Raw genomic sequence first — 14,379 nt, 5'->3', positions numbered from 1 at the left:
ATTAAAATTCAAGCAAACAAACACATACAAAAAATTGTTTATAAATAATTGTTCTTCTGAAATCACAAGAACTATATAATTTACCATTCAGTATCTAAAATTAATGTAGGTGATTAATACACTGAATTTATTAACCAAAGCAGTAGAACGCCTTTTTTGAACTACTTTTGTTTTTGAGTCATTGGTTTAGGGTTCGGTAAAGTTAACAAAAATTATATTTCATCAAGTTTGATGCACCACCTTAATGTTCCCAAATGAGAAGAAATGCAGGAAGAGTTTTAGGTTAAAATAATCATGAAGTGTTTTTCATAAAAAAATGAAACTTATTTCTATCCCAAAGTAATGATTAAATAAAAAGTACAATCAGAAATCACAAAGGAAACCGTATTTTGAATAGAAAAAGTTTATTTTTTTTACAATATACGTATTTATAACCAAACCATAGGAATTTTATTGTATGGTACAAGTATAGTGAAATTATCCTGATGTCTTATAAAAGTTAAATTTTTTTTCAATGAATCAGTTTTTAACAATGAAAATGCTTTTCCTCTCTAGATAATATTTTTTGCAACGATAGCAATGCAAAGACATAGGCATTATATTAATTTATTTACAAACATTGGTAATAATACTTAATATTTTTATATAAACGAGAAAATAAATAATTCTTTATGATTCAAAAAGTCGATCGGTATCAAAAAAAATTATGGTAAGGGAAATCTAATTCTTACCAAATAAGTACAAAACCTTTCAAAACTATACATAGTCCATTTACTAACATAAGCGATCACTGGTGCAAAACAAGATAAAAAAAAATTAACAATCACTAGGTATGTCAAAGATCTTCACTCCCAAAACTTTTTCGTAGTGCTTTGTGATCCAAGGTCGAAGGAGAAATGAGTGTAAGCAAGCTTGGTAGCCCGTCAAAGTCTCATAAACTATTTGAATCATCTTAATAATGTTAATTGTGACTGATTTGTTGGCAAATTTATCATCGTTCTTTGCAGAAAGAACAGCGTGCACCTCCTCTATCCCATCAATTTTTTCAAATTCTGACAACAGTTTTAGCTTGTTGTAATTGTCACTTAGCTGCAATAAAAATATTATTTCATAGTTGTTTTGTTAACAAAAATGGGACAAGAAAACATGGGGGTCTTTCTAAACTGCCAACTAGTATCGAATGATCGAATTTGTATGTTTTCATGAGTGATTTTGTAAGGCTAGTTATTAGTAAAAAAAATTCTTTAAAAAACAACCCTCAAAGTTCACTTTCATGCTCAATGCTGGATATATGGTCTTTGTGACAGAGTAGGAGTATCCATCGAATTGAAAACTAGCTAATATTATTGTTTATTGGAAACCCTAGGGATTAGCATAAAAATGTACTTTTACGAGTTTTAATGTGTTAAATTAAAGAAATCAGTTAAAAAATTGATTTACTCACTACATTTGACATCAAGTCTGTTGACCAATTTTCTTTGCATGCTACGCAGTCGCAGATAAAGTGATGCGATTGTTTAATCTTCTGTTGTCTGTCAATTTTTTTCATACTCATTGTAGCACCATAAGAAATAAATAGCTGAGATTTTTTATACATCATAAATTTATCGATCAAGTTTATTAAAAATTGATAAATATTTTATTAAATAATGTAAAAGTAGTCAAATAGACATGCATTACCTGTTCTCCTTTTTTTATTGGCTGTACGGTAAAAATAAAAATTTCTTGATTGTCAGCAAACACTCGATTTACATTGAAATAGCAGCTATGATTAATAAGACTGCTAAATGGTAAAAAAATTGATCCAATGTCCAACTCTCCGCAAACATTTTTGCATTCTTCAAAAGACGAACAATTGCAATTTGAACCTTGAAACTAACATATTTTAATTAATAAGTAGAATGATAATAAATATTTTGTCATTTCATTGATTTTTTTTTTTTTATTTCAAGATATCCTAGTTTATGATTTTTTGTAGGATTAAAATTGCAAACAAAATTAATTGAATAAAATAAAAATATCACTCGCACCTTGTAAATGTTGCTGTCAAATATGAGTACTAATTTGTAGATTATTTCGTTTGCTACGAATAATTTGGTTTCATTCAATGATTCTAGGCTGCTGTAGCTGATGTTGCTGTCGAAAATATTTGTGAAATTCGAAAGCAACTCTAAAGTGTTGGTTATGAATTTAGTTAAGATCTCTTTTTCCGTTATCGGACGCTCATTGTACGACAAATTTAAGATAGTTTTTAATTTTTGACTTTGGAAAACACCATTATCGAAGAATCCCTGTAAAAACTCGTCTATAAAAAGTTTAGAGCACATGCATTGTTTACAGGTACACACGATAAAATAACAAACCTTTACTCTGCAGACGATTGATCTCGTGTACGTCTTGTATTATAGTGTCCAGACCTTCCTTCTTAACCGATTTAATGAATAATCGAATTGCTGCCATAAACGTCGTCAAATTGTACTCTTGCCTGTAGTCAGCATACATGAGGAAAGGAAGAACAATACACTCGACGTCGTGATACTGCAGCCAAGCTTCCTTCCTACACTTTTTCGAACAGTACATTGCCACTGCACAAGATTCACAAGGTATTCCATTGCACACGAACGTCAAGCAGTGGGAGCAAACCAAGTAGGTCTTGTCGCCCTTAGCAAACTGAACGGAGCTTTTCTCAATAATGACAACCTGTCCTGGCTCTATGTCCTTGGTGGCTACCAAGTGCCTCCCGTACTTTTTATTGTAGGCCAGAGTAACGCAGTCACAGGCGCAAGGGATGGTCTCGGACCGCTCGCCGGCCGCGTAATACTCGATACTTTTGACTTCATTGTTGTCATCGGCCGAAGGGTGATCTTTCTCGTCAGTACTAGTGTCCATGAGGTTCATACACTTCATTTTTCGAACCAGGAGCTTCATCTTCAGCTCGTCCGACTTTGTGATCTGCTGCGCCCTTTCAATGTCAACTAGACATTCTTCGTATTTGCGCAAATGCTGCAGCAAAGCTGATCTGTTGGAGTAAGCTAGGGCCAGTTCTTCGGAGCCACTGTTAGCCAGAGCCACACTTTCAGAGTAGTGGGACAGAATCTCGAGGTGCATTTTCTTGTCGTGGTGATTACTTGTGTAAAGTTTGTTGCCCTTTTGACGAGCCGCTGTTGATGCTTCCGCAGACTTTTGTCGCACATGCTGGATGTGCTTATTTTCATAGCAATCATCTTCGACACAACAATCAATATCAAACCAATCCATACTGACTGCGTCTCTAGTGATCAATAATAAGTAATTTATTTAACTGAAATAGTTGGCATTGTACGTATTTTTATTGAGTTATTGCTTTATTATGTATTTATTATAGTGAGTAATACACATAACAGAATTTTTGGTACTTACTCTGTTCAGCTTAGAGGTGTAAATGCTATACTAAATATGAGAATTAGAGGTTACAAGTACAGTTATAATTAATCTGCAGTGCAAGTAGTGCATTATTAGATAATACCAGAGATAATATAATTATGCATTTACGTCTATATATGATAACATACGGCTCGTATGACACCATAGTTTTGTTCGGCTTAAGCGATTCGCAGCAGCCCGGGGTACTCGCGTTCTGTACAAATATCACAAGAGAGTCGTAGCTATACATATACATTTCCACAGCATGAGGGGCCCCGGGACGCTCCGAGTCGCTAGGGCGAACATACCTACCCAATTTTGGCCCGATAGTGCACTATATATGTATGATTACATCATACATGTTGGTCCACATGAATGTTATTGTTTATTAGTTTTTTTTTTTTTTTTTTTTCAACCACCCATATTTAGCTTTGAGTATTGAGTACATTATTGAGTTTATATTAAGTATAACACATATATGAAGAAGAAATCAACACTTGTAGAAAATAATTAAAAGAAGTGATCGACGCACTCTGAGCTGCACAATGCACAACTGCCGTTTATAATACTATTAAGTATATAAGGTAAGTATATACTAATTTAATTCTAATATTTGTTACTGTTATTGGTGCACTGTGAAACTCTAGAGTAAGTAGTGTAAGCAAGTTCATTATCTTTGAAAGTGAGCAAGTAAAAACTTTTAAATTGTTTCTTCCATATTTTCCACATCTTTCGACATAAATACGTTTGAAATCGTTAAAAATAGTTAAATCGTGTCAACACACAGAAACCGTCATCTCCTCAGTAATCATAAATACGCATACTTATTTACTATACTGAAACGAAAAGAAAATTCAAAGCACTAATTACCGCTTACATTGTTCGTAAGCATCTAAGTGATCGAGTTAATCAGCTTTGTTTGCCCAAACAAAATATTTATACGTGTATACTTGCATTCCGACACGCTGCAAATTAATTGAATTTACAGTCATTTTGTGCAAAGGTACACGACCTTGATGATTTCACTTTGCTTCAAACAATTTTATCCATATTTTGTACTACCCCGCATACGTTGACAAAAATGCGATTCATAACGCGTTTTGAAAATTATACGCAGAAAAATAATATATTTCTCTGACGATAAGTAAGGCCCCCTGACTGATGGTGCCGTAGTGCCACGCTTCACCGACCGAGTGACTCTCTGATCATATATCGGCAACGGCGCCGCGCCGTCAAAAAAAAACATATGCGTCATTCACTGCCACGCCGATATTACTCGTAGTCGTGTGTAGTACGAACCGCTCTTCTCTTCTGTGTTGTTTGACCAGTTCACGTTCAGCGGCTGAACTTCAGCCTGTAGCATCGAGCGTGGTAACGAGCATTTTTGTCTAAAACGACTTACTTATTACTACAGTAATACATATTTCCACGGATTTTCACCTAAAAACAAGCGAAGGTACGTAACGTCGCAATTGTGTTGATTAAGGGGACTGTTTTTTTTTATTGAAGTAAATACTTACTAGTTTATAACGAAAAAAACGCGATGGGGCGAGGAAAAAGCCGGTGATCACTCGAACAGATGGGTATATACAAAAAAATGAAAGTAGGTCGTTTGGGCGTTTCTCGTGTGTGTGTGTGTGTGCCTTGCCTTTAATGGTGTATAGGATGCCGGTAGGCTTTTCTTCTTTTTTATATAGACTTTTCGCGTTAAGATTTTTCATAAATGAGATCCGTTCGCTTGTGCCACTTTCAAAATTCAATTGCGATTTCATTATGTTTACGACAACGAATACTTTGATAAAGTCAATGCTCAAGTGTAGGAACGTTTTATTTGACGAGCAAAATTTTTTTGTATAAGTAAGTACCGGGATAGACAAAGAGTTTTTTTAGGCGTCCAGTCCGGAAAGATTTTTTTCGTCAAAGTAAACCACGTATGCCATATGTAACTTTTTTCTTTATCAGTTTTGAGTGAAAGTTAGTTTGTACTCGTCGCGAAAACTAAGTTGCCTTGGAAGATAAAAATTTTGATGATAAGGCGTCGATTTGAAGAAATTCTTATCACCATTGATAATAAATGCGTGTGCAGTGAAGTCACTTCTTTCTTTTGAAAAATTCTACCTTGCTGAGTTTAAGTATTTATTAAACATGGTAATTGTGAACTGTGAACAATACCTTTTGTTCAATATTGTATATGTGTACCATTATGGATGGGAAAGCCTATTTTAGACAAATATTAACGCTTGATATTTTGATAATTATTGCACAATAGTTCGGTTTCCGCGGCAATAAAATGTTGAATAAATAAGATAAGCTTGTGTACAAACATAGGAATACTTATTAAAAAAAAAAAAATCATTTCAAATGATAAAACGAGTTGTTCAAAGTAAATTGAGAATATTGATAAAATATTTTATAAGTTCTCAAGCACCTTCTGTACGATTTTTAGAACTTTCACTGTAAAGTTGTACTTGTATGTTGATAGCTAATTTCTTAACGAGATTCACATATTATTTTGCAGAAACATGACATCCTACAAAGTGTCTTACTTTGATATCACTGCTCTTGGCGAGCCCATTAGGTTCCTTCTCAGCTATGGAAGCGTTGATTTCGTTGACGATCGTGTGAAGATGGACGAGTGGCCAAAAATCAAGCCTAGTACGTTTTATTTATTTGTGTTAGCTCACTTTTCATTATTTAACAATGATATCCCGTTTCAGCTACACCTTTTGGTCAGATGCCTGTTCTTGAAGTAGATGGCAAAAAAGTCTGCCAATCGACTGCTATCTGTCGTTACTTGGCCAAGCAATTTGGTTTAGCTGGAAAAGACGATTGGGAAAATCTTGAGATTGACGCTGCTGTTGATACAATTCACGATCTCCGTGCCAGTGAGTATTGTTTCATTAATTGCCATTATAACATTGGAATTGTTTGACCATTAGTATGAAAATTAAACGTAATTTTTTTTTTACACAGAAATCGCCGCTGGACACTACGAAAGTAATGAAGAAGCTAAGAAACAGAAACTTGAGGCTGCCAAGGAACTCGTTCCTTTCTACCTTGAGCGTCTGGATGAGCAGGTGAAAAAGAACGGTGGCTACTTTGTTGGTGGAAAACTCACTTGGGCTGATCTTTTCTTCGTTGCTCTTCTTGATTACTTGAATTACATGGCCAAGTACGACATTCTTGAAAAATACGACAGTCTGAAAAAATTGAAGGAAAAAGTTCACCAAGAGCCAAAGATCAAAGCATGGTTGGCCAAACGACCCAAAACCGACTTGTAAAATTGTCAATATTAGTTCAATATACAAGTTATTTTTATATGAAAGTTATTAAATATTCCAACAGTGTTCTTCTTAAAGTTTAAATGTAATTTAAACCAAATAGATGAAGCTATTTTTTCCTGGTACTCGCTTGCACACTTGTGAATTGTATAATTTTTTTACGAATAAAAATCTTATGATAGTTTAAATCATCTTTTTTAAAAATTTTATCATTCCTAATGATTAATATACTTAAAATAAGTTTAGGTAGAAAGTGGAGAGAAATAATAACAGCATGACCATTTGTCATACATACAGTTTTTTTACATGGACCAAGAAGTGCGTTGACATAAAATATTTTTGTTTACAAGGTTAAATATTGCTGAGCTTCGCCGAAAATAAGACATAGTAATAGTATACAAAAGACAACATGAATAATGAAAAATGTTTTTGGTCCTCGGGCTAAAAGTTGTACCTATTTAGCAAATGTCGCTGCAACCTCTGTTGAAATCCCTTGTTATCCAATAAGCCACGCATATATGGCAGTCTTGACTTGTATTCTATAGCGTCTAGGGTAACCCCTGACTTCATCACCAATTTTAACTGTATTACCAGGCCAGTTTCCTATAATCTACGTGATAGCCGAGTTATTAATAAGTTAAAAGCTTTGTGCCATAAAACACCAACTTGATTGTTTCCTTTCGTATTTACAATGCCTCTAAGGCTGTGGCCAACTTTTGGCCTGAAAACATAAAAATTCGCTTCACGGTCCATTTGTATGTAATGTGTTTTACGAATAATGACATTCATTGGCATTTCAACCTTAGGATTTTCGTAAGCCAGTACCATACCTCTTAATTCAGGATCGTAAATATTTAAGTTCATATCAACGTATTGGCTTATTACGATTTTTAAGTGAAATAAGTTACAGGGTAGAAGCTTCAGGTGCTTTGTATAAATCGTTCCTTGTAAACGTGCGAGTCCTTGTCCTTGAGCAGATCCGAAATCTCAATACTCGTCCAGGTAATTCCTGAAGTTGGTCCTTATATTGTTAACAGTTTACGGACGACGACTCTCAAAAATACCTAAATAAGTAGATAAGGGCAAATATCATCAGCTTACTAAACGTACTTTACACTGTTGTTTCATCGAGTTTACATATTTGCCACTCTTACGTGACCACTTTATTTTAATGTCTAATAGCGTAATTATTTTTAGCAAGGAATTTTTAAATTACTTTAAATCCGCCTTTAAATCGCCACCGAAGAGAGAGAGAGAGGGAAGTGCTATCAATGGGCGAGTTTTCATTATCATATTATCCACCACAAATGTCGCTGCGACGCTGCTACTTTTGAAACGCAATAGAAACTACTCTTTACTGCGGTGCGTCGGGGTTTCCTTTGTTTCTTTCGTTCGATTTGCACCGGCGGCTCTCTACATAAGTGCAAGTACCTCGAGGGTCATTGAAATCCTTCATTGAAAATTTAAAAGTTTATGAATTCAGAGGAGTGATGAATTCTAGATTTTTTTTTTAAGCACACATTTGTCTACTACAATTATTAATTCATCAGATATTATTTATTAAGAAAACGAAACTGTTACTAGGAGGCAAGTGAGTTGATGCCAAACACGATGAAAACCAAAAACTTGTAAAATGAGACTTTTTTGTTAAAAGGAATTTTTTTTTAAATTCTTTTATTTGTCATTTTTCGTAATAAAGTGAAGAAATACTTGGTAATTATAGTTTAACAAAAAAAAAAAATTTCTCTCAAGTTTTTTTAGTTTTCCAATAAAAAATATTTATAATACATATCATGAATTAATTATGTTGTTTCAATTTTTCAATGGCTTTTTCAGTACTAACGTATGATTAAAAGTTTGTGTTTAAGTTGGAATATGGCTACAGTATCCGAAAACAATGGTTACATTTTTATTATCGTTTATTATTGAATTGGTCATTTTGTTACAGATTTTTTAATTGTTTAATTAAAAACAAATTAAAAATAGTTGAAAATCTACTTTACCATTCACTTGATTAATACATATACTATGCCGGTGAAGTAACTGGTATAAAATATTTATTATTATTAGTACAGACGAGATGTTTTGTAATAAACACTTTTTTACGATAGTAACCGTATCGTTGGCATTACATTGTCATTTATTTAATTTCTCATCTTAGTAAATCATTTATTTTGTCAGTTGAAAGAAAATTTTCATTACAACTTGTCAAGTGAAAAAGTTTTATTATTTATTAAACTATAAAAGTAATGTATATAATAATTTTACAAATATAGACAAATCAAGATTAATACAAATTAATATCCTATGCAGTCTTTCGTTTACCTACAAGCTGAACACTATTCTCTAATCTCTATATGTTATTTTGGAATTTTTTTTCTTACAAAATGTATATTATTAAACAATATAAAAAACTATTGCCCTGCACTAGATCTTCACGAGATACCAAGATTTATTTTTATTTTGATTAACATTTCAAAACATTAAGATAAGCGTGGAATCTCACATATAAAAATGTTACTAATGATTGATTTTGAAATAGTGCTCAGTGACCTTTAAATCTCATTTTTTAATTTATTTATTCAGAAACATCAACACTATGATTAGGCATTATTTTATTTGTCTTACCCAATAATTTATCTTCGCCTTTTGATGATCTCTCGCTCAGAGCTGATAAAACAAAGAAAACTTGTTGAATTATAATTGTATTTTTTTAAAGTATTTCTTTACCCATCAAAAACGTGAACTTTTTCATGTTCAAGACTTCTGAAAAATCCGTAGTTTTAAAATATTCTGATAAAATTTTAACACTCAGAAATAGTTCACGTGTACAACTACTTAAAAATTTAGTGAAATTTAAAAAAGAATTGTGTATTTTCTAAAATTTAAGTACACTTTTTTAACAAGAACTTTTTTGTAAATAATAACAGTTCTATAATGTGAATTGTACAAATTTAATAAATTTACACATCAGCCAGCATAAAATAAAAAATTTTTTAAAATAATAAAAGAAAAGTAAAAATAAAAATAAATAATAATTTGTATCTATAATTGAAGGATTTTCAAAATCACAGTTGTACTTGGTAAGTTTTAAAATCTGTTGTTTTGCTATTTGCTGGTAGCAATGAAAAAAAAAAAAAAAAAAAAAAAAAAAAAAAAAATTCAACAGTCACTAGGTATTTCAGAAACTTCAATACCAAACTTTTTTTCGAAATACATTGACATCCAAGCCCCATACCAAAAATTATGCTTAAAAGCTACATAGGCAGGTAAAGTCTTGGAAATTGCTTTCATAATTTTTACTACTTTATTTAGGATGGATTTACTATATATTCGATCTTCTTTTTTTCCGAGAACTGAACAAAAGACAAATTGTATGTCCTCAATTTTCTGAAGTTCCGATTTGAATTCAGGATTGTTAAAACTTTGGATCATCTAAAATTTAAGATATTTTTGCAATATTTTTTATTACACAACTCGATTTACAGGTACATACAAACAAGGTGTAAAAAAAGAATATTTTCATGTTGAAAATTGTAGAATTTAAATTATGTGAAATGTAGGTATAAGTATAACTGTCATATATCAACCAGTAAAATCTGAGTTGGCTAAAGCGATGAAATAGCCAATATAAAAACTATTCCTGTCCTTTATTGTGTATAGCATTGCTGTTAACACATTTTTAAACCACACTCTGTGTATTTTATTGTAAAATATTATTTTAAAAATAAACTAACTTACCATATCCAACTCCAAATCGATTGACCAGTTTTCTGTACATGCTATACAATCACAGATAAAGAAATGCTGCGATTTCCCTATCAACTCTTGTCTTTCCCTTTTTTCCAGCAGCATTGTAGGACCATAAGTAATGAATAGCTAGAATTTTTCAATAAAAATATATGTGTCTACTTAGGTGACGGAACTTTTTTCATAGTCAATTTTTTAGCAAAACACCCCATTTTTCAATTTACAAATAAATTTTCTGATAAGCTGGTGGGTAATACATTTTGAAAATTTGATGATAAAGAGTGTAAAGCTGCCATTGTAAAGTGTTAAGGTACTTAATGTACCTAGATTTATTGACATACGTTATTACCTGTTCTCCTTTCTCTATGGGTCGTACAGCATAAAGGATCATTTGTTGATTTTTAGTTACCATTCGCTCAACGTTGTAGGAGCAACTATGATTAAGGAGACTACAAAACGATAATACAATAACCCCAATATCTACATCTCTGCATGTGGTTATGCATTCTTCCATGGATAGACATTTGCATTTTCTACCTTCAAACTAAGCGTTGAATTAGAAAGAATTAAAAGTAATTATTTGTAGAAAATGATTTCTTTTTTTATTGTACCTGGTAACCGTTAAAGTCTGAAATGTGTTTCAATTTATATAACATTTCATGCGACAAAAATGTCTTCACTTTATCCAAATATTTTGGATCGATGGAATCAAATATGCCTGTAAACTTTGCTAACAAGTCTACAATCTCTTCCATGCACTGGATCAAATATGATTTTTCAATTTCACCTCCTCTTGCTTTATTACAAGATATCAAATTAAATATGGTTTTGAATTTGTTGCTTTGGAACAACCCATTATGAAAAAATCCTTGGACACATTCCCCTTGAAATAATTAATTGATTTCAATCATTTGTAGGAACAGAAAATAAAAAAGATCATGAGTTATATTTAAGGAGACAAAAACCTTTTCTTTGCAAATCGTAAATCTCGTTTGCAACCTTAACGACAGTAAGTAAACCTTCCCTTTTGACTGATATGATAAATAATCTAACAGCTATCGTTAATGATATTAAATTTAGCTTATTATTAACCCACATCACAACAGGAAGCACTGCACACTCGATATCGTGATACTGCAGCCAAGCCTCATCCCTGCACTTTTCCGAGCAATAAATCACCACAGCACAAGATGTGCACGGTATTCCATTGCAGGCAAACATCAAACAGTGGGAACAATTTAGATATATCTTATTACTATTGGGAAAAAGCACCGAACCTTTCTCAATGGCCACTACTTGCCCAGGATCTATATCTTTGGTGGCTATGACATGTCTCCCGTATTTTTCGTTGTAGGCCAGAGTGATGCAGTCATAGGCGCAGGGGATGGTCTTGGACCTTTCACCAACTGCATAAGACTCAATAGTTTCGAGTTCTTCACCTTCCAGCAAAAGGTTATTCTTATCATTCATCAGTTTCATGCACTTCATTTTTCGAGTCTGAAGTTTTACCCTCATCTCTTCCGACTTTGTGATTTGGTGGGCCCTTTCAATGTCAACGAGACACTCCTGGTATTTGCACAAATGTAGCAGCAAAGCTGATCTATTGGAGTAAGCCAAGGCCAACTCTTTGGAGCCATCCTCAGCCAAAGCCACACTTTCAGAGTAGTGGGACAGAATCTCGAGGTGTAGTTTCTTGTTATCACTGTTTGAGTTATGACTTACATAAAGTATATTGCCCCTCTGGCGAGCTGCTGTCGATGCTTTGGCAGATTTTATTGTTTTCTGGTCTATTCCATTGCAGAAAACTTTTTTTATACAGTAATCTATACACTGTAGCCAAGCCATATTCAGTAAACTGTCTTTTATAGCAATATATGTGAGGCTATAATGTCGACTGAATCTACTCTAGAACAAATGTAGGTGTATCTGATAATTAACTTTGTACAAACGAACATATAAAATTAAAATAAGCGTCAAACTAACTTTGTATGGATGAATAACAGTGCTCCTTGTAATCTCTCTAAAAAACCTTACACTTCAATTTTATAAATGCGCATTCGATTTGGGAGATTCGAACATTTCGAATCCGACCGTTCTGATTACTACAAACAAATTGATCTTTCAAATATAAATTTGAATGTAATCGTAGAGGTGTTAGAAATAATTCCTCTATGAATTTAATACTGTTCAGATAATATATGCTTAAATCATTAAATCAAAAAAACACCCGATAAACACCACGTAAATAAAAAATATTACTCGTCGGGAGCCGTACCATATAACTCTTTCCGCTTCGCGAGCCTATATGTTAAAACATAGGCCCGCAAAACCCAGTAAGTGGGTATAGAAGCCTTCTATTCGCACATGCAGGCAGGCTCACTGTGCCATCTGGTGTAGTTACACCGAAGCCTCAAGCCTGTATCGGTGAAAAAAATTTTCGCTGATGCATTTAGGTTTGTTCAAGCCAATTCTCGGTGACACTCGGAGAGAGACTCTGGGAGTGGGAGCCTCCGAGCAGAGATGAGTAGACATCTCTGCTCCGAGAGACTCTGACTGTCCCCGAGAATGTAATATATGCACACGTTAGGTCAGATAAATTAAAATCCTATGAATTCTATCCTATGTAGATTCACTCTAACACTAAGACAGTGTCTTAAAGACACTCTGTTTACTTTTTGTACTTATCTAACCTAACGTGTGCATATACATTCTCAGGGACAGTCTCTCGAAGCACTCGGAGAATAACACTTGTTCGTTTCCATTCTCGGAGGCTCCTAGAGTCTCTCCGAGTCTCACCGAGAATTGGCTTGAACAAGCCTATTAGAAAAACATAAGTACCCTACTACTTACAAGTCCCAGTAATTTCAATCTCAAAAGCAACGAGAGATACCGAATAGATAAAGCCGGACAACGGCACTGTAGATTTGTTCAAGCCCCTTTTGGTTCGGTTCGATTCTCTTAACAAAATATACCTATATATACAGAACCAGTTCTGTTTGGTTCCCTATGTATATAGATATATTTTGTTAAGAGAACCGAACCGAACCAAAAGGGGCTTGAACGAACCTAATATGCCCGTGGAACAACAATAGACTTTCTCTCGATGTGAATTCAGGGGAATCCCCGAGCTGTGTGTACAACTTTATATATTACATCTACATCCCTGACCTACCCGCTTGTTTCTCAATTCCAAGTACTTGCCAACGTTCTTTCGTTTTTTATAATAGGTTATGACTATACTTGTAGCGCACTTTTTTTACACACGAAGGAGACTAGGGCAATGAGCCGAATCGGACGTTGAGCCGAATCGGACAATGAGCCGAAAAATCGGACGGTGAGCCGAATAGCCAGGAGTGTGGCAAATACCGGGTGCCAAGGGGGGAGTCACGAAAAATGTAGGTACAATTTTTTGTCGTAAGTCAGTTCTTAAGGAATCAGACCGTCTGATTCCTAAAGAACTGACTTACGATAAAAAATTGTACCTACATTTTTCGTGACTCCCCCCTTGGCACCCAGTATTTGCCACACTCCTGGCTATTCGGCTCAACGTCCGATTCGGCTCATTGCCCTAGTCTCACACGAAGTACTCGATACAATAAAAAAAAAAATATCATACTTTGTATATTCATCCGATGCTTTTTTGTCATTATCGGGTTGTTATTAACTTTGTTTCCTTTATACGAGACCTACGAAGCGTCGACTTTTTTTTTATTATACTATTTGAAGTTCATCAAAGGCGCTCGCTTTGCCGTTGCGTGAGAAAGGGAACCCCATCCTTTTTTTTTTTTTAAATCATCCGTACGCGGGAAATTGAGAGGGAAAAAAAGAGATCCCTTTTTGCTGCAATGGAACAATAACTCGGAAATTTTCCGTACATTGAATCCGACGAAAAGAGTAAAAAGTTCGTCACATTTGGTATTCATGAAAATCTGGAGCACGCCTTCCC

At 33.9% G+C, this 14,379-nt stretch overlaps 4 protein-coding genes across 4 annotated transcripts in view; 2 read left to right on the top strand and 2 right to left on the bottom strand.

Annotated features, from left to right (window-relative positions):
- LOC106640896 (uncharacterized) overlaps nucleotides 1-14,379 on the top strand; it is a 136,437-nt gene that overhangs the window by 101,809 nt on the left and 20,249 nt on the right. The window lies entirely within an intron of this gene.
- On the bottom strand, nucleotides 564-3,746 carry LOC106640899 (protein-lysine N-methyltransferase SMYD4-like). The gene is made up of 7 exons (XM_089595324.1): nucleotides 3,715-3,746; nucleotides 3,400-3,429; nucleotides 2,364-3,271; nucleotides 2,031-2,305; nucleotides 1,681-1,875; nucleotides 1,445-1,579; nucleotides 564-1,089 (listed from the first exon to the last, which is right to left on the bottom strand). Exons 3-7 carry the CDS (start codon nucleotides 3,256-3,258, stop codon nucleotides 817-819), a joined length of 1,773 nt encoding a protein of 590 aa, XP_089451450.1. The 5' UTR covers nucleotides 3,259-3,271; nucleotides 3,400-3,429; nucleotides 3,715-3,746; the 3' UTR covers nucleotides 564-816.
- Nucleotides 4,757-6,863, top strand: LOC106640910 (glutathione S-transferase). Its single transcript, XM_014355093.2, has 4 exons — nucleotides 4,757-4,858; nucleotides 5,921-6,057; nucleotides 6,120-6,287; nucleotides 6,376-6,863. Exons 2-4 carry the CDS (start codon nucleotides 5,925-5,927, stop codon nucleotides 6,681-6,683), a joined length of 609 nt encoding a protein of 202 aa, XP_014210579.2. The 5' UTR covers nucleotides 4,757-4,858; nucleotides 5,921-5,924; the 3' UTR covers nucleotides 6,684-6,863.
- On the bottom strand, nucleotides 7,381-12,278 carry LOC149373863 (protein-lysine N-methyltransferase SMYD4-like). Its single transcript, XM_089595170.1, has 4 exons — nucleotides 11,530-12,278; nucleotides 10,783-10,882; nucleotides 10,425-10,562; nucleotides 7,381-7,404 (listed from the first exon to the last, which is right to left on the bottom strand). Exons 1-4 carry the CDS (start codon nucleotides 12,276-12,278, stop codon nucleotides 7,381-7,383), a joined length of 1,011 nt encoding a protein of 336 aa, XP_089451296.1.

This window comes from Copidosoma floridanum, unplaced genomic scaffold (genome assembly GCF_036245765.1).
Source record: "Copidosoma floridanum isolate Cflo_tuat_1 unplaced genomic scaffold, Cflo_Japanese_pri ptg000025l, whole genome shotgun sequence".
NCBI lineage: Eukaryota > Metazoa > Arthropoda > Insecta > Hymenoptera > Encyrtidae > Copidosoma > Copidosoma floridanum.
The sequence above is the reverse complement of the archived record's forward strand: the minus strand, read 5'-3'. Positions and strand labels throughout refer to the sequence as shown.

Coding starts and splice junctions, on each gene's coding strand:
- LOC106640910 (XM_014355093.2), top strand. CDS start 5,925: ATGACATCCTACAAAGTGTCTTACTTTGATATCACTGCTCTTGGCGAG. Junction 6,058..6,119: donor GTGGCCAAAAATCAAGCCTA/GTACGTTTTATT, acceptor ATCCCGTTTCAG/CTACACCTTTTGGTCAGATG. Junction 6,288..6,375: donor AATTCACGATCTCCGTGCCA/GTGAGTATTGTT, acceptor TTTTTTACACAG/AAATCGCCGCTGGACACTAC.
- LOC106640899 (XM_089595324.1), bottom strand. CDS start 3,258: ATGGATTGGTTTGATATTGATTGTTGTGTCGAAGATGATTGCTATGAA. Junction 1,876..2,030: donor TTGACAGCAACATTTACAAG/GTGCGAGTGATA, acceptor AAAATATGTTAG/TTTCAAGGTTCAAATTGCAA. Junction 1,090..1,444: donor CAGACTTGATGTCAAATGTA/GTGAGTAAATCA, acceptor TTTTTATTGCAG/CTAAGTGACAATTACAACAA.
- LOC149373863 (XM_089595170.1), bottom strand. CDS start 12,278: ATGGCTTGGCTACAGTGTATAGATTACTGTATAAAAAAAGTTTTCTGC. Junction 10,563..10,782: donor CCATAGAGAAAGGAGAACAG/GTAATAACGTAT, acceptor GAAAAATTCTAG/CTATTCATTACTTATGGTCC. Junction 7,405..10,424: donor TCGATTTGGAGTTGGATATG/GTAAGTTAGTTT, acceptor TTATGTTTTCAG/GCCAAAAGTTGGCCACAGCC.